The sequence below is a fragment of the Rattus norvegicus genome, chromosome 14, assembly GCF_021556685.1.
Source record: "Rattus norvegicus strain SHRSP/BbbUtx chromosome 14, alternate assembly SHRSP_T2T, whole genome shotgun sequence".
NCBI lineage: Eukaryota > Metazoa > Chordata > Mammalia > Rodentia > Muridae > Rattus > Rattus norvegicus.
Window position 1 is genome coordinate 5,953,610 of NC_141547.1, and position 27,594 is coordinate 5,981,203.

General features: G+C 45.6%; 1 protein-coding gene across 1 annotated transcript in view; it reads right to left on the reverse strand.

Moving 5' to 3' along the window:
• The window catches only part of Aff1 (ALF transcription elongation factor 1), a 162,600-nt gene that overhangs the window by 131,513 nt on the left and 3,493 nt on the right, over nucleotides 1–27,594 (reverse strand). The window contains 1 exon segment of the mRNA NM_001437106.1: nucleotides 11,160–11,215. Coding sequence (NP_001424035.1) covers nucleotides 11,160–11,188 — 29 coding nt within the window. The 5' untranslated portion in view covers nucleotides 11,189–11,215.

Below are 27,594 nucleotides of genomic sequence, written 5' to 3' on the forward strand. Positions count from 1 at the left end.
CTTGCCTTCCTCCTGTTCCTAGGTCCTGAGCAGCTAATGCATAGCTGGGTTTGAGTGGAGGTCTTAGGGGTCCGATAACAGTAGAACTTAAAACAGGCATAGTGGTTCATGCCTGTAATCCCAGCACTTGGAAGAGTGAGGCAGGAGGATGGCCGGTGAGTCCTAGGACACCCAGAGCTGGAGTGAGATCCTGTTTCAAAATCTATCAATAAAAATTAGAAAGGTAGTTTGACTGCTTGCCACAGATGAATCAACTAATTTGCTTGTTTATTGCCTACAAAATGTAAATCTATTAGGGGTTGTAAGATTGAAATGAAAATATGTCTCCCCAGGATCAGTCAGAGCTAGAAAGAAACCCTGCATAAAAACAGGATGAAAGAAGCATGGGGGGAGGGGAGGGGAGAGATGTTTAAGGGCCTGACTGTGCCCATTAAATATTAGTTGCTCTCAAGTAAATATTATTGGCTCAAGGCAGTGGTCAGTGACACGGCATTTGCCTAGGATGCCCTGAATTTTAGCCAAAGCCTGTTAAAGAGGAAAGTTGCTTTAACCTTGTGGTGCCTACGCTCTAAACACAACTGAGTGTGCATAGCTAGTGACATGCATCTCTAACTGGCTGGTGTCACCCACCCTTCCTCTTAAGTGGATGAGGCAGGCTTGAATATAGTTGAGCACACCTCAGCTGGACAGTGTTTTCCCCTGCCAGCCCTGCAGGAACTCCAAGCTCTTTGCCAGCTGTGACCTCTGCTCCCTTCCACACTCTTCCAGCTACCAGGGAACACAGACAGCGGTCTATTACCAAGTATTTGCAAAGACAAGAAAGCATCAGAATTCCCAGGGGACCAGTGCTGGGCTAGCCCTGCTCAGCACTAGCTCAGTCACGGGAGACATGCTCTGACCTCCGGCTTTGAGTCCTGCAGGGCTAGGACAGGAGTCAGGTGAGGAACGGTGCAGCTTACAGAGGGTGAGCCCTAGCCTTCGGGGCCAAGTATGTCCTCAGTGGGGACAGCAGTCCACGTCTTAATTGCATAAAATGTGATCTTGGTGTTGTCTCTTTCAGAATAGAAAACTGTTCCAAATACTATTATTTCCAGCTACAAGCTAAAGGTATTGACCGCATTCAAAGTCCTGTAACTGCATAAAAGAAACCCTATCTTCAATCTTTGAGTGAAGACTTTACAATTACTTTTGAATTGGTTTTTTTTTTTTTTTTGTTTTGTTTTGTTTTAACATACTGCCTGTTTTCTTTAGAACTCAGCTCTATGCCCCTGTGTGTGAGTGTTTCTTCTGCTGTTAGGGTTAGATGGGGAGGGAAAGATCTAAACTCTCAATCTTCCTAGGACAGCAGGACTCAGAAATCCCTCCATACCTAGCCCTACTGTAAAGGACAAAAAAGATCCCTGCAGGGCCACCCCATGCAGGGAGCATCTTCCCAGGAGTTGAGAACCGGTGTGCATCTGTAGGTAACCTCTCAGTCTGCCCACGACTTTAGTAAGGGTCAATCTTCTTCCAGGAAGAAAAGCAAACTTTCTGGAGCTGCCGGCAACCACCACAAGAAACCCTGTTTTCTTTTAATTAAAAAACAAAACCAAATGAAACAAAATCCTAGAGGTCATCCAGCAGCTTTGTTTACAAGTAAGAGTGGAGCAGCCCCCCATTTATCAGCCTCTGGGGGATTCTTTTACACTTTGATGTGAAAGGGGTTGGGGTCCTTTGTGATTTCAACGACTCTGACTGCAATTCTTTCACTTGCAAACGAAGCCCAGCCCCCAGTAAGAGCCAACTGTCAGAAAAAAATTCATTGCCTCTGCCTCCAATTATTATATCGAAGTTGTGGGAGAAGCCGCTTTAAGATCTCTCTCTCTCTCTCTCTCTCTCTCTCTCTCTCTCTCTCTCTCTCTCCTCCCCCCCACCCCCCTCCACCCCTTTTCCCCTCAGAAGTCTCCAGCACACCCCTGTGTTTGGTCTGCCTAGAACGGCCCCTTTCCCCAACCCCGCCCAGAGAAGCAACCTCTGGCTATAAGCAACCCATCTGGAACAACTTTCTCTGACTTCTCTGCTTTCCTAGAAAGCCCCAGGGGTCTAGCCTTACAGATCCTTCTAGTGTTCCTCCCTTAGGGCAAGGCGGTCACTTCCTCCAAGGTAAGGTGTAAAGGAATCACCAGCCTACACACACTTGTGGTTACCATAAGGTACCCATGACCCCTTTCAGCCTTACCCTGTGGAACTTTCTTTTAAAGAATTTTAAGTGTTTAAAGAACTCTAAAGTAGCTAAGAAGTCTGAAGGGGTAGACAGAAAGAGGAAAGCACCCAGACGGAGACCTTTCATTGTCCGTTTGTTTCTGAGACCAGGGTCTCTCTGTTGTCCAAGCAGTCCTAGAACTATGTACACTAAGCTGGTCTTAAACTCAGAGACCCTCTACCCTCTGACTCATAAACGCTGGGATTAAAGGCACTCTACACCATGCCAAGCAGATTTTTTTAAAAAGTAAATGTTTTAAATTAAAGAATACCATTTTTTTTTTTTAAAAAAAGCAGGGAATGGTAGCACACCCCGAAGGTAGAGACAGGCTTATCTTTGGGAGTTCAAGGATAGCCTAACCTACATATTGAATTTCAGGCTAATTAGTGCTACACAGTGAGACCATGTCCCAGAAAACCAAAAAAACTAATTGCAGATTTTTAGGCAGTCACCCTGGTGCACATGTGCAATCCCAGTGTTCAGGGGACGGAGCCCCTGATAGTGAGGTTGGGGCCAGCCTGGACTACACAGCAAGACCATGACTCAAAAATGAATTATAACACAGTGATTAAATATATCTCTTAAAAGGTTTACCTTATTTATATTTACTTATTGTGTGTGCACACTTGAGCACACCACCACACACGTAGAAGCCAGAGGATGGCTTACAAGAACAAGTTCTCAGCCACTAATGAATTCTGGTAAACAAACCCAGGCCAGCAAGCAGCTGGCACCTTTACCCACTGAACTATCCAGTGCACAAAAAAGCCTTGGGGCATGGATGTCTAAGAGGAGCAGAAAGCTGGGGGCTGCCCTGTGTAGGGCGTTTTGTGGCTTCCCTCCCAAGAAAGATTAGCCTGTTCCAGAGGGTGGCAAACAAACCGATGGGGTGGGGAGCAAAGCCACACCCGACCTGGGAACCCCCACCTGATAGTCACCTTGGTACAGATGCAGTCGAGGCCCCCACAAGAAGCAAACAGATAGTCAACGTGAAACATACCTGATATAACAGTCCTCAGGCAGACAGTGCCCTCACCCCACAGTAATCAGGATCCATGCTCCAGAGCAGGGCTCCAGAGAAAGAACTGACACAGACCTAGTGCTTAATGTGCAAGCAATTTTAAAGCATTTCAAAAGTTTCTGAGGGCCAGACACAGCACTACACACTTTTAATCCCAGTCTATGAGTCAAAGGAATCTCTGAGTTCCAGGATAGGAACACAGCCAGTTCCAGGCTGGCCAAAGTTACAAAGTGAAACTTTGTCTCTAAAACAACACACAAGAGAGAAATCATGTATCTTCAATTACTTCCTCTTTTGGCTGCTTTAATAAGGTATGTTTGGTTTACTAAAATAATTTATGAACACCCTGACTTAATAAATATATGCTGCCTGTCTTGTACCAATTTTATTTTTCATTTATTTTGAGACAGTCTCACTGTGTGGCCTCGACTAGCCACGTCTCTATTTAGACCACCAGACTGGCCTACAACTCACAGGTCAGCTTGTTTCTGCCTTCTGAGTGCTGGGATTAACGGCACTGTGTGCCAGCCCACAACAGAACCCCATACCAAGCCCAGGGTTTAATTGTGTGTGTGTGTGTGTGTGTGTGTGTGTGTGTGTGTGTGTGTGTGTGTGTGTTGCTGGGAATAGAACTCAAGGTCAGATTCTTTAAAAAGTGTTTGTTTGTTTGTCATCTGCCCAACTGTGCTAAGATCTCGAGGGTGACAGTCCCTGGGGAGTCTGACAGTCCCTGGGGAGTCTATTCTCTTCTATTTCTTGGATCCTGAGACTTGATCTCAGGCTGTCACTGTCAGGCTTAGCAGCAGGCACCTTTGTTCCCTGAGCCACTTTACTAGCCCCCTATAAATCTTTATTTTATTTTTTTAAGAATTATTTATTTTATTTATGAGTGCACCGCCGCGGTCTTCAGACACAGAGGTTATTCTAAGCACACAAGCCTTAGAGCCTAAGGTGGCTTCACATTTATCTGCATGGGGGCATTGGATCCCATTGCTAATGGTTGAGAGTCACCATGTGGTTGCTGGGAATTGAACTTAAGACAGTGCTCTTAACTGCAGAACCATCTCTTCAGCCCCCCTTCCCCCAAACCCCCAAACTTTTTTATGATAACAAAGCAGTATCTTTCTGCGCTGCTGGCTGGGAAATGGGTTCATTTGGTACAGGTGCTAGGACAAGCTGCTCGAAGTGTAGATGAAAGCACATGGGGTCTTCTTGTGCTACTTCTCTTATTGCTTGCTCAATATGCTTCAGAGCCCAGCCATCTAGTGACTCTAGCACGCCCTGTGGCCTCATGCACACAGTCATCTGAGCCTTTGCAGGTTTCAGGAATATAAGGACAGAAAACCAAGGTCATGATTTGAAATGATACCCCAAGCTTGTGAAAGTCAGGGGGAAGTGAAATTACGATTCTATCTCTGGTCGCTGAATTCTGAAGGAACTTCCCAGCCAATCTCACAGGATGAGAGAGGTCACAGCTGAGCTGTTCAGACAAAAAGGATCCTTCCTCCCTTGGCATCTGACAGAATCCAAACACATGCGATGTTCCCACCTAAGCAGAAAGGATGGCCTGGGCAGTGTGCGCTACACGGAGAGCAGGGACAAGATTACGTCCTCAGCTCCAGTTGTCAGCCTTCCTACAGCTAGGACAGAAGGCAGGGGGCAAGCCACATGCTAAATGTGAAGCCACCTTAGGCTCTAAGGCTTGTGTGCTTAGAATAACCTGTAGATGGCTCTGGATACAGCTGCCCCACAAGTACACAGGTCTCCTAAATGCCCACCCTCCACCCAAATAAAAACACATGCACACAATTCACAGTAGAAAAAAGTACAGTGAGAAAAAGACACAGTGGGCTACTATTTGGCGATAGAAATGAATGAAGCAATAAATGCACGCCTCGACACACGTGTACGTTTGTATGAACTACCCGAAACAGATATAAAAGCATCGGGCTGACGAGTGCTTTACATAGCATTAATAGGTGGGAATGGAGATACCAGGATTTACTACCAAAAATGTAGCTTTCATTATTAGCGATGAGAATTCCTAAAAGTGGGCTGTCGTGGAGTTGGGGAAAGAGCTCAGCAGTTAAGAGCACTGGCTAGTCTTTTGGGGACCCTGGTTTAGCTCTCAGCTCATCGTGGAGGCCGGGTGGCCTCTTCTGGGCTCACCAGGCATGCACACGCGCACCCAACACATGCAAATATATGCAGGCAAAATACCCACATGTGCAAAACTAAGAAAATGCTAAAAAATAAATTTGGGCTAAAGGTATTAACGTGTATACTTAAAATGGGTGTAAATTATACCTTAAGTTTGTTACAGATGTGTAAATACTATGGGAGATTTTCTCTCTCTCTTTCTTTCTTTCTTTCTTTCTTTCTTTCTTTCTTTCTTTCTTTTCAGTTTTTCAAGACAAGGTTTCTCTGTGTAGCCCTGGCCATCCTGGAACTTGCTCAGTAGACCAGGCTGGCCTCAAACTCACAGGTCTGCCTGCCTCTGCCTCTCAGTGCTGGGATTAAGGTATGCGCTGCTACCATAGAACCTATGAACGCACACCTTAGGCTACCAACTGCTATGCATCTTGTTTGTTTGTAGATGGGAAGTAATGGGCTTCTGAAGAGGCTGGCCCTTCTGTTTAGGGTCTGACTGCTAGCCAAAGCCCCCCCTTGAAGGAGAATAAAGGTTGCCTGAGTGGGAGATTGGTGTCAGTCGGGGTTTAAGACGCTGCAGCCACAGCACATGATCCCCCTGAGCCGGTTTGCCGAGGCTCTAAGAGTCAAGCAATCAATCTGCCTTTGTAACTGTGTCAGGAGAGGCCACTGCACCAGCTGGTTACAGATCCTGCCCACAGTTCCTGTCATGATTGTGATGACAGGTCATATGATCTTACTGGGAAATGACTCACTACCTCTATTTCTACAATTTAATCCTTACTTCCCACCCCCTCCCCCAGATTAACTAATCCTTCAGTAAACACACAAGGAAATAAAAAAAAAAAAAAAAAAAGATTCCCTCCTGTCTGGGAGATAAACCCCAAACCAAACACCTCCTCAAGCTCAAACTCATTTAAAGTTCCAGGAACAGTGACCAAAACCTGACAATGAACAATTGTTTCTGAAATGACAGAAAGCTGCAGCATGGGCAACAAGCAGCTTGCAAGTCAGGCCAGAAACTACTTCACCTGGAAAACCCTGTCTCTGTCTGCACACCATATTTCCGGGTGTGGCTTCATTACAATGCCAAGTCAATCCATATTTCAGAAAGAAAGAGAAGAGGAAGATGAAAAAGAGGAGGAGGAGGAGGAGGAGGAGGAGGAGGAGGAGGAGGAGGGGCTGGAGAGATGGCTCAGTGGTTAAGAGCCCCAGACTGCTCTTCCAGAGGTCCTGAGTTCAATTCCCAGCAACCATGTGGTGGCTCACAACCATCTGTTGTTATGGGATCAGATGCCCACTTCTGGTGTGTCTGAAGACAGCTACAGTGTACTTATATATAATAAATAAATAAATCTTTTTTTTTCTTTTTTTCAGAGCTGGGGACCGAACCCAGGGCCTTGCACTTGCTAGGCAAGCGCTCTACCACTGAGCTAAATCCCCAACCCCATAAATAAATCTTTAAAAAAAAAAGAAGAAGAAGGAGAAGGAGAAGACGGAGAAAAGAAAACAGCACAAGGCCATTAATCTCTTTAGTACACATGTAGCACTTCACAGTCCCTGGGGAAAACCGGTCTGAATAGTAGGTGTTAATCTGGTTCACACCTTGTAGCTTCCTCAGTAACTGGTACTCTTCTCAATTAGGAGACACACAGTGTTGCAGTTTTCTGCAGGAGGACGACACCACTGACCAGATCAGAGATAACAAAATACAAGCCCTCTGAGTTCCCCAAACACTGAAACACTTATCAGCACAACTTTGGAAACATAAGTATCACCCTTCCTGGGCGAAGATTAAATCAGACCCAAACAATCTGGGATATACGAAACTCTGAAATAAAATTTCTTCCCCTCAGCTCTGAAGCAAATATTTCCTGACCACCTCTTAGCTTCGCTCTGGTTCTAGTGTCCCACCAGGGCCCCATCCCAAAGATAGCACAGTATGGAAACCTTAGTTTCCTTTAAGATTCACAGAGGAAGGGGTTGGGGATTTAGCTCAGTGTTAGAGCGCTTGCTTAGGAAGTGCAAGGCCCTGGGTTCGGTCCCCAGCTCCGGAAAAAAAAAAAAAAAATAACGTTATGGTTGGGGGCGCCACTACAATGTGAGGGCCTGTATTAAAGGGTTGCCACATTAGGAAAGTTGAAAACCACTGCCCTAAAGGGTACTTGGGGGCCTGGTGGGATGGCTCAGTGGGTAAAGATAAGCCACCAAACCCAGCAATCTGACCCAATCTCTGGAACCAAGGTATGGAAGGACAAATCAAATAGCCTCCTGCAAACGGCCCTCTGATCTCTACACAAACTATGTGGCATGCACATACCCATGTAAACCGCACACGCACGCACACGCACGCACACGCACGCACACGCACGCACACGCACGCGCACGCACGCGCACGCACGCGCACGCACGCGCACGCACGCGCACGCACACGCACGCACGCGCACGCACGCGCACGCACACGCACGCACACGCACGCACACGCACGCACTCGAGCACACAGAAATAAATAAATGCATACAGTAAGAAAAACATATATGTTTAAAATATATCCCTGTCTCATAAAAGAAAAAGCAACACTTTCCTATCATTCTCCGGAGTCCTGGTTGTTCCAGAACTAGCTCTGTAGACCAGAGTGGCTTCAAACTCACAGAGATCCCCCTGCCTTTGCCTCCACCAATCAGCTTTAAATAAAGCAAAATACTACTACTACTACTACTACTACTAGTAGTAGTAGTAGTAGTAATAAGCCAGACATAGTGGTGTGGTATATGCTTTTAACCTCCTTAGAGAGACTCTGCTTCTAAAACAAAAGGATAGATAGATGATTGAGTGATTGGGTGATTGATTGATTCTTAGTCAGGTCTCGTTATGTAAACCTGGCTGGCCTTAAACTCTCTAGGTAGACCACCAGGCTGGCCTCAAATGCAGGGATCTCTTTGCTTCTGTCTCCCAGCTGCTAGAATTCAAGACATCTGCCTGGCTATTTGAAATTATGTATATATGCTGACTAATGTGGGGGTGTGTGAGTACTGGGACCCTTAGAAGCCGGAAGTGGGCAACAGATTTCAGGCAGCCAGGCTTACAGGTAGTTTTAAGTTATCCAAAGTAAATGCTGGGAACCAAATTTGGGTCCTCTGCAAGAGCAACAAGTAACATTTCTGAATCATCTTTTATTTCATTTTATTTGAAACACTAGGGTCTCATGTAGACCAGGCTGACCCTAAACTCTGATCTTCTGGTCTTAGTCTCCTGAGCAGTGGAATTACAAACATGCACCAGGACTTTCTTTTTGTTTTGATTTTGTCTTTGTTTTTGTGTCTTTGAGACAAGATCTCACAAGGTAATGTTAACAGATCTGAAACACACTCTGTAGACCAGGCTGATCTGGAAATCAGAGAGGAGCCTACCTCCCTCTGCTTTCCCAGTGCTGAGGTTGAAGACATATGCCACCATACCCATATAATTTTCTTGTTGATAGGAGGACGTAGCTGGGCCTTGTGTCAATGCCTTTAGTCCCAGCACTTGGGAGGTAGAAGCAGGCGGATCTCCGAGTTGGAGACTAGCCTAGTCTGCAAATCAAGAGCAGACCAGACAGGGCTACAAAAAATCCTGTCCTAAAAACAACAATAGCAACAACAGCAACATGTAGTTAGGCTGTATTCACAGATGGATCAAAATAGTGAAAGGTAAAAGAGTTTGAATATAAGGGGACCCAGGTTGACCAGATGGTTGGTTGGAGCTGGGCATCAATTATACAGAACTGAAAGGCATCAAGGCTTTACCTAGAGCCAAGTGACAAAGTATATTGGCAGGGAGAAGCCTTGTAGACCTGTAGACTAAGGGGAATCATCATCTTGACATTCTGGCAAAGGTGTGATGAAAGCTACTGGGCAATCGAGACTAGAGAACTGAGGTCTGACCTAAAATAGCTGAGCGTTCAAACCAACACAGAGGGTCAAGTCTACATAGTCCCAGGCTGCAGGAGGTGGAGACAGGAAGATCAGGAGGGCCAGTCTGGGCTATGGGTCATCCTGGGCTACATGAAACTCTTTCTTAAAGACAAGGTGTGGTTGGAGAAACTGCTTAGTGGTTAAGTGCACACACACTGCCCTTGCAGGAGACTGAAGTCCTGCCCACACCCTCTACAGAGTTCAGAATAGTTCACAACAACTGGAAACTACAGCTCCAGCTCCAGGGGAATCCAACACTTCTGGCCTCTAGGAGCACCTACACTTATGCACTGGCATGCATGTGCGTGCATGTGCGTGTGCATGCGTGTGCATGCGTGTGCATGCGTGTGCGTGTGCGCATGCGTGTGCAAGACATTATGCAAGACTATAAAACCTAACACACACACACACACACACACACAAATAAATCTTTTAGAAAGAGAATATGTGTGCTGAATCACATGTATTCCATTCTATATGACTATGACTATAAGCATAATATTCCAGGGTTCCTGAAACTTAAAATTCTCAGCAACTGAAAATCTAGATGGCTATAGGCGATATCTGAAGATCATCCTCTTGGAATGCTGTGAAGGGCCAAGCAAAGCCCATATGGAGACCAGATCCACCATGAATGCCACCAGCTTACAAATTCTCATTTAAAATGAGAAAACCTGAAGCCACCTAAATGTCAGCTAAGAATACAGGCACGGAGTAGGGAAGACCTTTGGAAGCACAGTCAAAGCCAATCTATGAAGGACAAGACATTTATGCAAGACCATAAAAACCTAAGTGTAGCCAAAATTATGAATAAACTTAAAAGACAAAGGAGGGGCAGTTTCATACTCTGGTCTTAGAAGGTCCCTGTGGTAGGGAAGAGAATGTACCAAAATTCACAACAGGACCTGCAGATCACAGCACTGAATTCCATAAGTGACCCTCATAGGGGAGGAAGCAGGAAGAACAGACTTGGTCCTGAGTTCCCAGGTTCCGTTTCTTCTTTCTCAGTAAATACTAATTGAGTGGTGTGAATCACATTTTCTTTTTTTAATTTTAATGTGTTTTTTTAATAGCTAATTTAAAGAACTTAACCATATCGTTGGAAATCCTTTCTGGATATCCATGGAGGTATTCTTCAAGACTGCATCAAAAGTTACTACAGAGCACACATCACAAAGGTAGTGAATTCTACACAATTAACACCTTTCACTTTGTACAAAAAAGGCAACTTCTAAACTGCACATGCTGAGTAGAAGGGATGAGGGAGAGCAAAAGCCAGGTATTAGAGGATTCTCTCCATGGAGGCACTCATTAAAGACACCCGTTAGCACAGACAGCTTCAATGCCTGGTTCCTAAAACCCTAACGTATGCTCAGGCCAGTATCCTGAAACACAGAATCTGATGATCTAGCTAACAGACCCACTTTTCCCTCCCTCCATGTATGTTCCAGTTTGACACTGAACTTCCAATAAACCCCTAGCCCATGAATTACAGAGGTGCACCATCACAGCCCGCTAACTCCCAGAGATCCGCCTGCCTCTGCCTCCCAAGTGCTGGGACTAAAGGTGTGCACCACAACACTCAGCTTAACTTTGCTTAGCTTTTTAAAAAAGGGGTCTCACTATGGAGCCCTGTTTGGTCTTTCTGTGTGGTCCAAGCTGGCTTAAGACTCTAGAGTGCTGGTATAGGCAGGCATCACCATGCCAGCTGGAACTTCTTAGAATATCAGATTGTAAAGTTAAATGTCATTTTAAATGTTAAACTCTTTTGAATCGTGGACTCCACACTTACCTGCTGCTGCTGCTGTCCTTAAAAGCCATTGCTGCTGGTCAGTGGAAGGTGTTCATCTGGAAGAAAAACAACAATCGTAAATATGAGCCCATGAGTAAACACACGGGCAACCTACCAAGGAGACAGAACTATAGAGCTCACATTTGAATTAGAAAGTGGATCTTCACAAATACAAAACGGCTAAGAAATATTGTAGGAAATGCTCATCATCCTTAGCCATCAGGGAAATGAAAGTTAAAGATTTCATGTTAACGCAGTCAGAGTGGCTAGGATTAAGGAAACGAAAGGCAACAGATGTTGGTGAGATTCAAGGACGCCTCCTGCACTGTGGGGAGTACAAATCGGCGCGGCCACCATGGAAATCAATGTGGCAGCTCCTCAGGACAGCAGAAATAGATCCACCATGTGACCGGACTACACGACTCCCAGGCATAGACCCGAAGAATTCTATTTCCTACTGCAGGTTCGTGCTTGCCCATGTTAATCAATATGTCTGCTCACTGATGTTAGTCAATGCTTTACCCACAACAGCTAGGACATGGGGAGAGCCTAGATGCCCATCAACGCAAGAATGGGTAAGGGAAAATGTGGCAAATATTTATAATGAAATTCTGCTCAGCTGTAAGGAAGAATGAAATTTGTAGGTAAACGGTTGAGCTAGAGAACATTATACTGAGCGAAATAATGGAGGCCCAGAGATGACAAACGTCACATGATCTCGCTCACACGTGGCTCTGAGGATCAGATCTTACATGTGTGTGTCCAGTGAGGTGAGGCCTCAGAGCACAGGAGATTAGAAAGAGACCATTGGTTGAAAGGAAGAGGAAGATCTTAAGGGATGGTAGAGCGCAGGTGGCATGATGGGGGGAGGGGAATGCTGGCAGGGGGTTAAGTTGGGAGAGAGATGGAAGGGTAGAGCAGGGGGTGATTGGGGAAGGGGTAGACTAATACTAAGGATGTTTGAAAAAGACGAACAGGAATCTACTCTTCTGTAAACTTCTATACATTTATATGGAATTTAATTTGACCCAGTGTCAGGTGTGGGATACCTCCCCCTAAGTTGTTGGCCAGGGCTATCCATGAGAGTACACGGCCTACTCTTGCTCTCAGTTGCCCACCAGGACTTCCTGGTAAGACCCTATTGCTAAAGACACATTTGTTATGGTCCTGACTAGGAAGCTTTCTCCTACTGGCTAGTTTTCCTAGTGTTGGAAGGTGCTGTGCTGGGAGAGAAATTCATCAATAGTCGTATTCACTTTGAAATCCTGTGAACGCAACAGTCACCAGAAATGGGAAAATGCGCACAGATACAACAGTAGACAAATACACTGTGACCTACTGGTTTCTGAATGGATTTAAGGTCACTCTACACCTGATACTGTAATTCTGGCCCAAGATCCAGGTTTGGGGGCTCACAGATTGCATGGGCAGATCAGCTACTGTGTGTGTTTGAAACAGGGTCTTACAGCACATAGATAGCCTGGAATTCACTATGTAGGTCAGGCTGGTCTAGAACTCACAGAGATCAGCCTGCCTCTGTAGGGAGGATTGAAGATGTGCACCACATCCAGCAAACCCAGTATATTATTCTGTTACATATTATCTCTGTCACATAGTACCTTGGTCAGTCACATAGTACCTCTGTCACATAGTACCTCTGTCAGATAGTATCTAAAGTTGTAACTCTCTACTCATAGATAGTGCAGCTCTCTGACCTTATCAGTGAATTTCTTTGTGCAATGGATGGCAGTTAACCCAGTAATTCATATGGGTCAAGTGCAGAGAAAAAGTGTTAGTGGAGTGCTCGCACCCAAAAGGGCCATCTATATCATATCCCCTCCCCAAGGCTCAGGGATCATCTCAGAAGAGGGAAAACAAAGGTTAGAAGAGCCAGAGGTCAGGCAGGACTGAAAGGAAGAGTTGTCTTTCAGACTTGAAGGGACTACTTATCAGTCCAGCACCTGAGTTGCCTGCACAAGACATGGGTGATATCCAGCCCCACCCCTAACTGAGATGCTCAGGCAGTTTTCAGTAAGGAAGAGTAGGTTTTCCAGCGTGGGTAGAGCAGACTCCAGTGGTTGGGTTCCACACTCAGTAGCATAGAGCAGCACAAATTGAAGTTCATGGGAAATCAAGGAGAAAAGAAGAACATGAAGTTTGGGGGAAGGTAGATGGGAATGGATCTGGAAGGAGCTGAGGATGCTCAAAATGCATTGTATGACATTCTCAAAGATTAAAACTATTTTAGAGAGAAAGAAAATTGTTCTCCACTAACTTCCTAGTTGAATGACCAAAACAGTATATTTTAGAAGTCAAACATTACTATGAATTTTGAGACTGCTACTCAAAGCATTTTAGAAGGAAAAATTGCACAGGTTTATTATGGGATCGAGGGAAGGAAATACCATTTTCCAGTGTCAACTTTGAGCCAAGCATGATGTTAAGTCCAAGAGAACAGCTGATTTTCATGTAAGACTGTAAGGCTTTGAGAGAGAGAGAGAAAAAAAAAAGTAGGGGAACATATGCCCCAGCCCCTATGCCATGCCTGCTGCTGCCTGGGGTCACAATGCCTATAATTATTAAACATGAATTAAATGTAGCTAGGTGTAGAGGTACATGCCTATAATCCCATAAGAGTTCAAGGCTGGGCTAAGCTATATAGCAAGTCCCTGTATCAAAAAACAAATAAATAAGGTGTCTCCTCCTCCTTTCTCCCTTTCTCCCTTTAATTTTAAGTGTGGTCTCAAAACCACTGTATGAGAGAGGTTGCCTGATCTCCCTGCCTCTACCCCCTACAAGTTGCAATTGCAGGCATGTGTCCTACACTGGCTTAAAATAAAATTCTCGGTTGATTCTCTGAAAGTAGGACTGAATTTTAGGAAAACGCATTTGTTCTGCAGTCTGTGCAGGCGGCCTTGGTACTACTATCTGTGTCTAGGAATAACTGAGTAAATATCAGCAGCTGTTTCCCTTCCCTCCTGTCCATTGGCTGCACTTAGCACTAACTTGCTTCACTGTTGTCTGTTTCTGCTTTTCTTCAAGCATTAGTAAAGACAAAGTAGGTTGCCAAATGTTCTTAATCATTTATCACTATTTGATACAAATAGCAACACTACATGAAATCTGTAGTCATTTTCAGTTGTCTCCTGTTATTACTTTAACTGTTACAATTTCTTCTCAGGCTGACCCAGGGTGCAGGACTTTCCCTAGGCAATGCTGGCGGTACTGATAAGGCCTTTGATGTCCCTCTTCTCCTACTTTAAACCAGTAACTACAATGTTTCCATGCTGGTAGACATTATTTGTTACTGTTATCTTCTCTCCCAAAGGCTACAATGAAGCAGATGGTATATTACCTTTCACTCAGACCACAGCAGCTGTAAGGTTTTCAGGGTCAAACTTATTTTAGAGTCAGTCCTCCAGCCAATTACAGTGGCCTTAGACAAGTTCTACAATCTCCAACTCCATATCCCTATTCATCCTTCTCTGACTTTGTCTCCCTTTTCTCTTTTTCTCTCTTCCCATACTGCTAATAGTTTACTTTCTGCCCCCTCCCCTCCCTGCACACAAGATTATCTGTGTGCAATATTAGAATTGTGTAGGCATTATTCTTGATAATACTTCTGTAGAAGCATCTGAAGAGTCTATAATGGAACTCCCACATACGATTCTGCTGATAAAGAAGTCCAAACTAGGGCTGGAGAGATGGCTCAGCGGTTAAAAGCACCGACTGCGCTTCCAGAGTTCCTGAGTTCAATTCCCAGCAACCACATGGTGTCTCACAACCATCTGTAATGGGATCTGATGTCCTCTTCTGGTGTGTCTGAAGACAGCGACAGTGTACTCGTATACATAAAATAAAGACATCTTAAAAAAAAAAGTTGTCTTTAAATTTGTCTGTTTGTTCGTTTTGTTGAGACACAGTCTTGCTATGTAGCTCTGGCTGTCCTGGAACTCACTATGTAGACCAGGCTGGCTCTGCAGTCCCAGAGCTCTCTTTGTGTCTGCCTCTGCCCTTTGAGTGGAATTAAAGTTCACCACTACACCCAGCAACTAGATTTTATTTATTTTTATTTTATGTATGGGTGTTTTGCCCGCATGTATGTCCGTTCATCACCTGTATGCCTGGTATCCAAAAGAGGGAATTGGATCCCCTAGAACTGGAGTTACAGACAGATGTGAGCTGCCATGTGGTTGCTGGGAATTAAACCCAGGTGCTCTGGAAGAGTAACCAGTGCTCTTAACCACTGAGCCATCTCTATAGCCCTCTGGTTAGCATTTCTCGTTTAAGAAGTTACTTTGTAAAGGAATCATTCCTTAGAATACAGTCACTTACATAGTTACACTCTGCCCCAATCCTCTACCCCAACACATAGTCACGTGAAACTGGGCATGGGGCACTTGCCTGTAATCATACCACATACTAGTCCCAACACAGTCCCATGAGGCTGGGCATGGTGCATATGACTGTAACCATACCACTTGGCTGAGTAGGAAGAGTTCAAGGCTAGTGAGTTTGAGACCAGTCAGGGCTACATGACCCACCTGCACTTGCCCCAAAGGGAAAAACCAAAATTGGAAAAACCAAGGAACCTACCTCTCTCTCTCTCTCTCTCTCTCTCTCTCTCTCTCTCTCTCTCTCTCTCCCTCTCCCTCTCCCTCTCCCTCTCCCTCTCCCTCTCCTTCTCCCTCCTCTCTCTCTCTCTCTCTCTCTCTCTCTCTCTCTGTGTAGTCATATGGGGTCTGAGATGTAGCACACCAGAAGAGGGCATCAGATCCCATTACAGATGGTTGTGAGCCACCATGTGGTTGCTGGGAATTGAACTCGGGATCTCTGAAAGAACAGTCAGTGCTCTTAATCTCTGAGCCATCTCTCCAGGCCCATATATATGTGCACACATGTATACAAAAAGGTAGGTATGATAATAAAAGTGGTAACAACCTGCCACATATGACAGAATGGGCAAAGTCAATTGTGGGACATCATTCTGAGAAGTAAGGGGACATCAAAGAGAATTAGATGAGCCAATTTAGGTTTTTTTTTTTTTTTGTTTTTTGTTTTTGTTTTTTTTTTTTAAGGTCTGTATTCACACATAACCACACATACAGCTTGGACAAGCATAAGCCAAGTGGTTGTAGCACAGGAGTATGGGTAGGCATATTCATGTTAAATCCTGTAAAGTTTACCCTTGTGTTATTCAAATGCTGATTTCTCTGCCCTCATATCTTTTTTTTTAAAGATTTATTTATTTATTATTTCATGTATGTGAGTACACTGTCCTCAGACACACCAGAAGAGGGCATCAGATTCCATTACAGATGGTTGTGAGCCACCATGTGGTTGCTGGGATTTGAACTCAGGACCTGTGGAAGAGCAGTTAGTGCTCTTAATCTCTGAGCCGTCTCTCCAGCCCCCTCTGCCCTCATATCTTGTTTCAACCTGGACATGGCTTTGTAATGCTTATGTCAAGAATCTCCTGTCTCACGTTTGTGTAAACAATTCTTACCATTTATTCTCTACCTTGCCAATAAATGCTGACCATTCAATGGCTGGGTAGAAGAGAGAATAGGGCGGGGCTTGTGCCAGCCAGGGAAAGGAAGAAAGAGGAGGAGGAAGAGGAGATTGACCATGAAAAGACTTTTGAAGAGTTCAGCTGGGAGATAGAAACCCTGACTGCAAGTATTATTTGGGATCATGGCTGGGAGGTGGCCAGTTTAGCTTAGGGGTTAAGATAGACCATTTGACTGCTCAGATATTGAGGTGAAGCTTGAAAATATATCTTGGTCTGTGCTCTTATTGGGAACTAGTTAGGATAAATAGATACTGTCACTGTATTAATTTACTAAATACATATGTTGAGGCCTCCCCCTTCACCCTCAGCATAGCAGTAGCCATCTTATTGTTCCAAGCCTGCCAGCTATCTCATACTGTTGCTGTGATATGCCTGCCAGTGACTGACATAGAAAAATAACTTGACTCAGAGCAGGGTCATGCTGACCACATACCCTGCTAAGTTCTGTATGAGGTTTGTTAACCTTAAGAAATTCCACGAAGCTTTACATAGGACCCACCAAATTAGAGGTTGATAGGAACTGTTCTAAGTGGCTGATCACCGGGCAGCCCTTCCTGTACCTGCCTTGAGCTCATTTTTGTAGTTTTAGCCTTTACAGGCTGACAGAAAAAGATGTTCAGGGTCATAGCCTCAGCCCCTAAATTCTGGGCCCTGATTGGTCAGTCTTCATTGGTGTGCTTTCGCAAAACCATTTGAGTCTCACCGAGATCAGTATTTGTGTGGTTTTTGGGTGACTCTTGAACCCCAACATCTGTATTAAAAATAATTTTACAAATATTACAAATCTTTTATTATACTCTTCTATGAATCTACTGGCTTTCCGACCCTTTAGATTACTTTTTAAGATTCATCTGTTTTGTGTGTCTGAATGCTTGACCTGCAAGTATAGGAGTGCAGCATTCACATTCCTGATACCTGTGGAAGCCAGAGATTTATCAGCTCCCTTGGGACTGAAGTTACAGAGAGCTGTGAGCCACCATGCATGAGGTGCTGGGAACGGAACCCAAGCTGTCTGCAAGAGCAGCAAGTCCTCTTAATCACTGACCAATCTCGATAGCTCCCAGGAGATGATGAAGAAGGAGGAAGGAGAGGAGGAGGAGGGGGAGGAGGAGGGGGAGGAGGAGGGGGAAGAGGAGGAGGGGGAAGAGGAGGAGGGGGAGGGGGAGGAGGAGGAGGAGGAGGGGGAGGAGGAGGAGGAGGAGGAGGAGAAGAAGAAGAAGAAGAAGAAGAAGAAGAAGAAGAAGAAGAAGAAGAAGAAGAAGAAGAAGAAGAAGAAGAAGAAGAAGAAGAAGAAGAAGGTGGTAGTGATGATGATGGTTGTTTTGGGTTTTTTGAGACAGTGTTTCTTTGTATAGCTGTGGCTGGCCTTGAACTCGCAGCAATTTGCCTGCTTCTGCCTTCAGAGTTCTAGGACTAATTTCATTACATCATCACCATCATCACCATCATCACCATCATCACCACCATCACCACCATCATCACCATCATCACCATCATCACCATCATCACCATCATCACCATCATCATCATCATCATCAAAACCAGAAAAGTTTTAGTTCAATGGCTGGCTCACACAGAGCACTTCCTAAGTGGTGGTACTCTAGTTTGGTGTGATTGGTCATACCCAGAGGTCCCACTTTTGAATGGACAGAGTGAATTAGTCAGGTCTCAAATTGCATGATCACGACCTAGTTTCCAACGGCAAATATGACGGGGTCTACAAGAGCCAGAGGGCACTTGAACCAGTCAGTTTCTATTCATCTCTACTTCTTCTTTTCCTCCCCCCCACTCCCCAGAGTAGCCGTCCTTGATAGTAGGCAACATGTTGGGGTGACACATGATTCTCACATTCTCCCCAACAGCCTCCTACCACCATTTTCCAGAGTTCTACCCTCCACCCCAAAGACCCCAAACAGACTTTGTGGATGTGACTTCTCCATCTTCCGGTGCCACATGACCCACAAGCCAGGAAACCAACACTGGAGCACAATTTATATTTCCGGCCAACTCCCGCCCATGTCAGGGGTTCTGGTACTCACACCAGATGCAAGCACACACCCCATGTCCTCTCTGCCATTCATTGTTTGGTGCTGAGCTGAAAAACACGGCCTTAGAAAGCCGACCCCCACCCCCGACTCCTGAAGCTCGGTGTTGTAATATGCTTTCAACAACTTTCCAAAGCCACAACTCGCTTCTGGGATAACTGTAAGAACTAACAATGGACTGGATATCAAGTGACAAGTGCTTGGCCCAAGTTTATGTTTCTTCTACAGCAAATCCAAGAGACTTCCGGCTATGGCGCAGGAACCGACTGCTCTGCTCCGCTCTGCTCTGTTCCCCGCGTCATGCCTGTCTTCTTAACGTACCAAAAGCCTGATGCTAGAGCCAGACATCTCACTCATACTCAAGACGAAGAGGAAGAGTGAGGGAGGAGGGGGCGTGGATGGGCCACCCAAAATGTCCTCCTTTTTTCAGGAAAGGAAAATCCTTCCTCAAAACTAGACCATCAAAAATCCACATCTAGAAAACAGCCCCTTTCTATAGCTTCAGTGAACTGGCGGAGAGGAAAGATGGCCCAGCCTCTAAGGCCAACGAGTGTAGTTCCATACGAAGGTAGGGTCCATGGCAACAAGAATAAATGGGAATGGGTGTTAGCATTTCTTCTAGGCTCCGCCCTACAGTTACCTGGCAACAGCCAGGTGTGCCTGACTCACTATAAAAAGGGCTGCTTGCCCTCTCCTCTCTCTCTGGCCCTCTTGCTCTCTCCTCTTGCTCCTGCTCCCCCTCTCTCCCCATCCCCCTCCCTCCTCCACGTGCCCGTGGCCGTCCTCTATTTCTCTCTCTCTCTCTCTCTCTCTCTCTCTCTCTCTCTCTCTCTGGCTTTCTTTCAACTCCCCTCCCCACACCCCGAATAAACTCTATTCCATAATATACTGTCATGCGGCTGGTACCTCAGAGGAAAAAGGAATGCCTCCGCATGGGCTTGCAGAGGTACCCCTGTCCCCCACACCATACTGCACCTCCCCCAAACATATCCCCTTCTTCCCTATTTTTTTTTAATAAAACACAACTATAGATATTAGGCAAAAAAAAAAAAAAAAAAACAGGGTAAACCTTGTGTTAACTTTGTCTTAGTATACACTAGAGTATCTGAGACCAATTTATATTAAAGTGTATTTTTATTTCTTAACTCTCCTCGATGAGATGCAACTTCAGAAGCAATGGACAACTCTAAGGAAACTAACTGTTCTGGGCACAGCAGAGCAGTTGAACATATGAACCCGCTGTGCTTGGGGCAGCATGCACAAGGCCCGTGCAAGCTCAGGTCAGACGCAATCTCAGCATGGAAAGGGAAGTGGGCACAGAGTCCCACCCTAGCTGAAATGCTATTGGTTATCGATAGTTCCCAGGAGAGTGAGTGAGTCAGTTTTCTCTAGGGGTATTGTCTCTAGTAAGACCGTTCTTGTGGTAAGCCACGCATCCAAGAATACTTGGGTTTGATTAGTAGGGAAGTCGGATAAATTCTGGGAGGAGTGGAAGGCGAGGTGACTCTGTCCAGAACACATTGTACCTAATTCTCAAAGAACCACTGGAAAACGAAAGAACGAAGTTAGACTTCCCAGTAGCTGGAAGTTTCTCAAGCTGGAAGCTTCCCTCCAGTCCTCCTCAGTACAGCACACAAAGAATGAAGTAAGCTAGCTTCGATTCTGTCAAGTCTCTGAGAGGTGAAGGAAATTTGCCAGTGTAGCATAGTCAACCGGACATGTACAACCCCTAACTTAGAACAGCTATGACGGTGGCTCAATACAAAATAGACTGCACACACCTTTAATCCCAGCACTCGGGAGGGAGGCAGAGGCAGGCAGATCTCTGTGAGTTCAAAGCCAGCTGGCTCTGCATAGTGAATTCAGGACATCTAGAGCTACAAAGTGGGACTCTGTCTCAGGGGGAAAAAATGTAGACTCAATTAAAACATTTTGAACAGCATCACCGTTCCTCCCCTAAATTAGCCCTTCATTTTGTTTTTTGAGACAGGGTTTCTCTGTGTAGCCCTGGTTGCCCTGACTCTGTAGACCAGTGTGTTATTTGGGGTTCTCTAGAGTAACAGAACTATGGAATATATATATATGGAATTTATAGGAATGACTTACAGTCTGTAGTCCAACTAACCCAACAATGGGCAGCTGTGGATGGGAAGTCCAAGAATCTAGTTGCCCGGTCCCACAAGGCTGGATGTCTCAGCTGGTCTTCTGTGTAAGCTGGTTCCAAGAGAGGTGCTGGCAGTAAGTGCTAGCAGGAGAAGAATGAATGCTTCCTTTTCCCATCGTCCTTATATAGGCCTCCAGCAGAAGGTGTGGCCCAGATTAAAGGTCCACCTCAAGATCTGGATTAAAGGCAAGGGCCTTCCAGCCTGAAGACCTGAACCACAGGGTGCTCTAAATCTGTATTGTGGTTCATTCCAGATACAATCAGATGGTCAACAGGGAGTGGCCATCAGAACCAGGCTAGCCTCAAACTCTGTCATAAAGATCCATCTGCTTTTTCATCCTCAGTGCTGAGATTAGAGGTGTGTGCACATCTCAGACACCCCCAGGGAACGAGTTACAGCAACGACTCACACAATTCACCTGTGGTGGCCGATCACCCCGTTAACCTGGCTAAACCGGAATTAACTAAAACCCAAGTGCCTGGGACACCTGCGAGGGATTTTTTCTGGTTGGATTATTTGAGGTTCTATGATCTCCAGGTAATGAATTCTTCTATTCTTGGGGAATCCCTTTTGTACTCTCCTTAACTAAGTCCCTGCTGAGGCAGGAGGCATCCCACACCCTTCCAGCCTGGCCCTAGAAGGGATTACTCAGAGGTGCAAGCAGCGGTTGAAACTGAATCCGATTTGGAAACAGAGTCTCAGCTGGGTATGGTGGTGCACACTTGTAATCGGGCACTCTAGATCCTGAGTTCAAGGAGAGCCTATACAGCAAGACCCTATCTCAGAGACAGAGGTGGGTGGGAATACATACACCTATATTTTTAAATATTTTGTCTACTTTTATGTATGCATTAGTTGCTTTTCTTTTGCTGTGATAAAACACCATGACCAAGGCAATTTACAGCGGGGGAGGGGGATTATTTGGGCTTATCAACTCCAGAGAAATAAGAGTTCACCATAGCAGGACCCGTCAGCCACAGGCATGGCAGCGAGGCCAGCTGAGACCTCACAGCCCCAACTTTGAGCGGGAAGCAGAGGGAAGGGACTTGAAAGGCCAGCATCTAATGACAAAGTTCCTGCAGAAGTACCAAGTGGGACCGAGTGTTCAAGCACGCGAACCTACAGGATTCCCATTCCCATTCGTGTTTTGCTCCTATGTATTTGTGCGCCGGTCTGCATGCAGTGCCCTCAGTGGTCAGAAGAGGGCGCAGATGCCCCAGACCTGGAGTTACAGATGGTTGTGAACCACTGTGTGGGGTTCCAGAACGGAAAAGGCTCTTTCCAAAGAACGGTAAGTGCTGTGGCCTAAAGAGTCACTGCTCTAGTTTATGCATTTACTGTTACAAAGGAAAGAGGGACAGCGAGATAGCTCGGCGGGTTAAAAAACAACAACAACAATGGTCACTATGCCTGGCAACTTGAGTTTGATCCCTGAGACCCACATTTTGGAAGGAGTGAACCAACTCCCACAAGTTGTATTGGCATTTTAGTCTAGGCTCCGCCCCACAGTTACCTGGCAACAGCCAGGTGAGCCTGGCTAACTATAAAAGGGGCTGCTTGCCCCTTCCTCCTTCTCCCCTCCCTCTTTCTCTTCCTTTTTCTGTCTCTACTACCCTCTATGCTCCCCTCCCCATATCTTGTATTTTATACGTATTTTATGCTATAGCATCGTGTGGCTGTACCTCAGGAGGAAGGGATACCTCAGCAGGGCCCCCAGAGGCTCCCCTTCTCCCACACCTGACTGCACAGCCAGACTTACCTCTGGTTTTTCTCTCTTTTTATAAAACACAGCAAGTTGTCCTCTGACCTCCACATATATACATATACATATACATATACATATACATATACATATACATATACATATACACATACATATACACATACATAAGCAGGCATGTATTCATACACATACATATGCACACAGAATAAATGAATAAAATTCGAAAGTCACCACAACATTTTCCTTCAAGAGCAAAAATACCACACACTTACCAATCGTAGCATTTATGATGTTCTGTCCCAAGTACTCACACGTTTAGTGGTTTAACCTACTCGACTAGTAAGAAAAGTGCTGCTATGTCCCTTCCCTTCTTTCAGAGACAATTAATTCTCAGGTCTGTGGCATGTCTTACAAGCAGAGGTGCCAAGTGTCTTCGATACAGATTACTCTCAAGAACAGCCTTGGGAAATGCAGCTAGCGTCTACTTCTGCAGCAAAGGGGAACGTGTTTATTATACAGTGTGATCAAGACAGTATCTCCCCTGGAGTACAGAGCAGCTGTACTGCCAATTATAAAGGGGAGGGGTTCCCTGAGCTCTGGATTCCCTCCTGGAACACAGCTCCCAGAGATTGCACGCAAACCCTTTTGCAAATCGGCACTTAGGAAACAAGAGTAAGAAAATAAAGTACTCCAGCTACACCATTCTGAATGACAAAATTACTCTGCTATCACCCAGTAGTCTCCAGACAGGTTAACTTGTTAGCTTGTAAGAAGGATAATGTAACATCTTCACATTCCTTGTCCAGAAGCTAATTGTTCTCCAGGCAGGTTAACTTGTTAGCTTGTAGGAAGGATAATGTAACATCTTCACATTCCTTGTCCAGAAGCTAATTGTTCTCCAGGCAGGTTAACTTGTTAGCTTGTAAGAAGGATAATGTAACATCTTCACATTCCTTGTCCAGAAGCTAATTGTTTTGCCCGGAGTCTGAGAAGTAGCAGGAGATACATTAAAGACCCACAAGCCTGCACATCCAGGGCAGAACCGTGGCGTTAAGCCTCTGCTACAAGAAATGGTGCTGAACCCGGTTCCAGAAATAGAAGCAGCAACAGCTCAGGGTTACAAATGCAAATTCTGTGCCAGCATTCACAGATACACCAGAAACAGCGACTGTGGCACTAATGGGGACATCTGTGGCTCTGATGTATGTAACACCTGAATCCCTGTATCAACACCACCAACACATACACCCAACTTATCTCCAAGGCTGTTGGAGATGGTACAAGGAGGACTTTACAAAGCATGTACTATTCTTGAAACCCACAAATAGGGCTTTCGTGATTCAGTGAGGATTTCTCTAAACTGAAGAAGGCAGTTTGTAAGGAGCATATGTGCAGAGGCCAGAGGATGGCAAAAAGGCCCTCTCTATTCCACAAGCCCAAGAAAGAGATCTGATCTGTTACAATACTATATACCCAGCTCTTTGTGTTTAATTTATTATTTGTGTGTCTTTTGTAAGACAGGATTCTCACTGTGTAGACCAGGCTGGCTTTGAACTCAGAGATCCACCAGCCTCTGCCTCACAAGTCCTGAGATGAAAAATCTGGACTGCAGTGCCTATCAGTATAACAAGAAAGGGACTTGATAAGTAAGTTGTTAAGGCTACCCTTGAACTTCTCTTTTCTTGAGATTTTGTTCATTTTTATTTTTATGTGTGCAGGTATTTGCTTTGTGTGTGTGTGTGTCTGCACATGAGCCCTCAATGTCCTCAGAAGCCAGACGAGGGTTTTGGATCCCTTGATACTGCATTGCAAGTGACCATGTGGGTACTAGTGATTGAACCTGGGTCATGTCAGCCAGTGCTCATAACCACTGAACTATCTCTCCAGTCCTTACCCTTGAACTTGTGATCCTCCTTGTCTCCGTTTTCTGAACATGGAGTTACAAATCCATATTGCAGGCCCAGCTAACTTAAGATCCTTAGTACAGATAAATACAACATGTCTGTTAAATAGGTCTACGTAACGTTCTCCGTATGCATAGCATAAACTGTGGAGGCATAAAGACATATCTGGGATGCTAGAAGAAAATGCTTATACCATAGTAGTGATGAGAAGTACTTAGCCAAAGAGAAAAACTATTTATATTTTAAGCGAAGCTGTAATTCTTGAAAAACAGGAAACCACATATCAACATAGCCAACAGAGTGTACCATACTAGAAAGTGCACCAGGCTTTGAGTCAGAGGCGAGCTACTCAACTTCAGCCCAATTTCCTGATTTTAGAGGGGAAAATAAACTTGATTGAGAGCTACAATTAGGTGTGCTCGGTAGGTCATGGGAAGTAAACACAGATGTGCTCTCTGGGAATGTACCTGATTGTTCTCTGAGGATCAGGGTTTTACCACGATGTCATGCTTAGATCACTGCCTGGCACACGGAAGATGCTCCCTTCTCAAGAAGTATCAGGACTGAACAAGATATTTCATAACGTTAGCTCCTTTCAGGCTCCACTCGTCACAAAACTCTTCCAGTAGGAAAAAGTCACTCTATCAAAAAACACTTAGTCATATTTAAAATGGGCCAGTTAATTTCAGAACATCAGCTGACTTTTCTTCCCTGGAGAATACTACTGAAGGAGAGCTGTCCTGAAGCCCGCAAGAGGAGCTCCTATTAGCGGCCCTGGCCATAGTCACTCAGTATTAGTTCTACAATGATACACTGTAAACATGAGCAGTGGAGGGGTTGGAGGGGTGGGGGCTGCAGGGGCTGCAGGGGGCTGCGGGGAGCTATAGGAGGCTGCAGGGGCTGTGGGGGGAAGCTGCAGGGGTTGTGGGGGCTGCGGGGGGGCTGCGGGGAGCTATAGGAGGCTGCTGGGGCCGCGGGGGGCTGGGGAGCCGTGGAGTGCTGGGGGAGCTGCGGGGGCTGCAAGGGGAGGCCGCAGGGGCTGCTGAGGGCTAAGGGGGATTGATGGGGGGGGGGCCTGCGGGCACAGCTCAGTTAGGTGGTAGAGTTCTTGACTAGCATGCACCAGGTCGATGGTTCAACTGCCAGGCATAGTGGCCTAGGGCTGCAGTCCCTGGACTTGCGGTAAAGGCTGGAGTTTGTGGCCAGCTACACGGAAACCCTATCTTAAAAAACGGGGGCGGGGGTGGGGTTGGAGATGGCGTAGTGGGTAAGGTGGGCCGATGGGCAAGTATGAAGACCTGCTTTCAAACAGGTCTTTTCGAACTCGTGTGAAAAGCCGAGTACGGGCTCACCTGTGCTGTAAATCCCAGCACTGTGAGGGACATGGACAAAGGGTTGCTGAGCTTTTCAGAAGCCAGCCTAGCTCCAGACTCTGCGGTAGGCCCTGTCCTCGTAGGCCCTGTCCTCCTTTCAAACAGTCAGGGAGTAGAAGAGAATACTTAATATTCTCCTCTAGCCTGCACAGGAACACGTACAGGTGTTCACACTAGCATCTACACATGCACATAACCCACGCATACGCACACGCAGTTAATCATTAATAAAAAAAGGACTACACGGTAAGACCCTGTTCCCCGGGCTGCTGAGATAGCTCAGTGGTTAAGAGCGCTGGCTGTTCTTTTCAGAGATCTGGAGTTGAAACCACAGGGCAGTTCCTGCTCTATTAAAACAAACAAACAAACAAACAAACAAACACCAAAATAAACCAAAGCAGCAGCTGGCACACTTCTGCAGCCTTAAGAGTGATGTCTCTGGGGCAGCCATCCCACACAAATATAAATTAATTTTGTCTTTTATTTTGTTTATTCTTTGGAGAGGGATTTTGAGATAACATTTCTCTGCTGTAGCCCTTCCTGTCTTGCAACTGGCTCCGTAGACCAGGCTGGCCCTGAACCCAGAGAACCGCCCAAATCTGCCTCCCAAGTACTAGGATTAAAGGTGGTGCCACCACTACTACCATCACCACCAACACCACATCAGGCTTTTAAATTCTTAATTTATCTGGAACCTGGGATGGTGGCACACACAGGAGGCAGGCAGGCAAATCTGTGAATTCATGACTAGCCTGGTCTACAAATAGGACAGCCAGGGCTGTTACACAAAGGAACCCTATCTCAAAGAACAACAACAAAACCCCCCAAAACAACAACAAAAAATTCTTTATTTTATGTATATAATTACACTGTAGCTGTCTTTGACACACCAGAAGAGGGCATCGGATCCCATTAAAGATGGTTATGAGTCCCCATGTGGGTGCTGGGAATTGACCTTTGGAAGAGCAGTTGATGGTCTTTCTTTTTTTTTTTTTTTTTTGTCCCGCCCCCAGCAGTTGATGGTCTTAACCACTGAGCCATCTCTCCAGCTCCCAGCTTTGGCTTTTAAAAAGTGAAAATGGGGTTGGGGATTTAGCTCCGTGGTAGAGCGCTTGCCTAGCAAGTACAAGGTCCTGGGTTCAGTCCCCAGCTCCGGGGGTGGGGGGGGTGGGGGGGGGGAAGAAAAAGTGAAAATATAGGACTATTTCAGGATTTGCATTTTAGCATTCAACTAACTCCATAGGAGATCACGCAAATGTGATGAAAGAGCGGAGCAAGGAAGTCCTTCCTGTTATCTTCCAAGAATAATAAAAACAGGCTGGAGAGATGGCTCAGCGAGCACTGGCTGCTCTTCCAAAGGACCCACGTTCAAATCCCAGCACCCGCATGGCAGTTTATAACCGTCTATAATCCCAGTTGCCAGGGATCTGACACCCTCACACAGACATACGTGGAGGTGAGACATCAATGTAAATAATTTTTTAAAAAAATTAAAAAAAAATAAAAAACAAGTTTCTTTTCTAAAGCTGGATTTTAACTGGCAGTGTGGCAGTGCATGACAGGAATCCCGGCACTTCAGAAGTAGAGGCAGAAGGTTTCTGAATTCCACGTTAGTTCCAGCTACACAGTAAGAATATGTCTCAATGGGGCCGG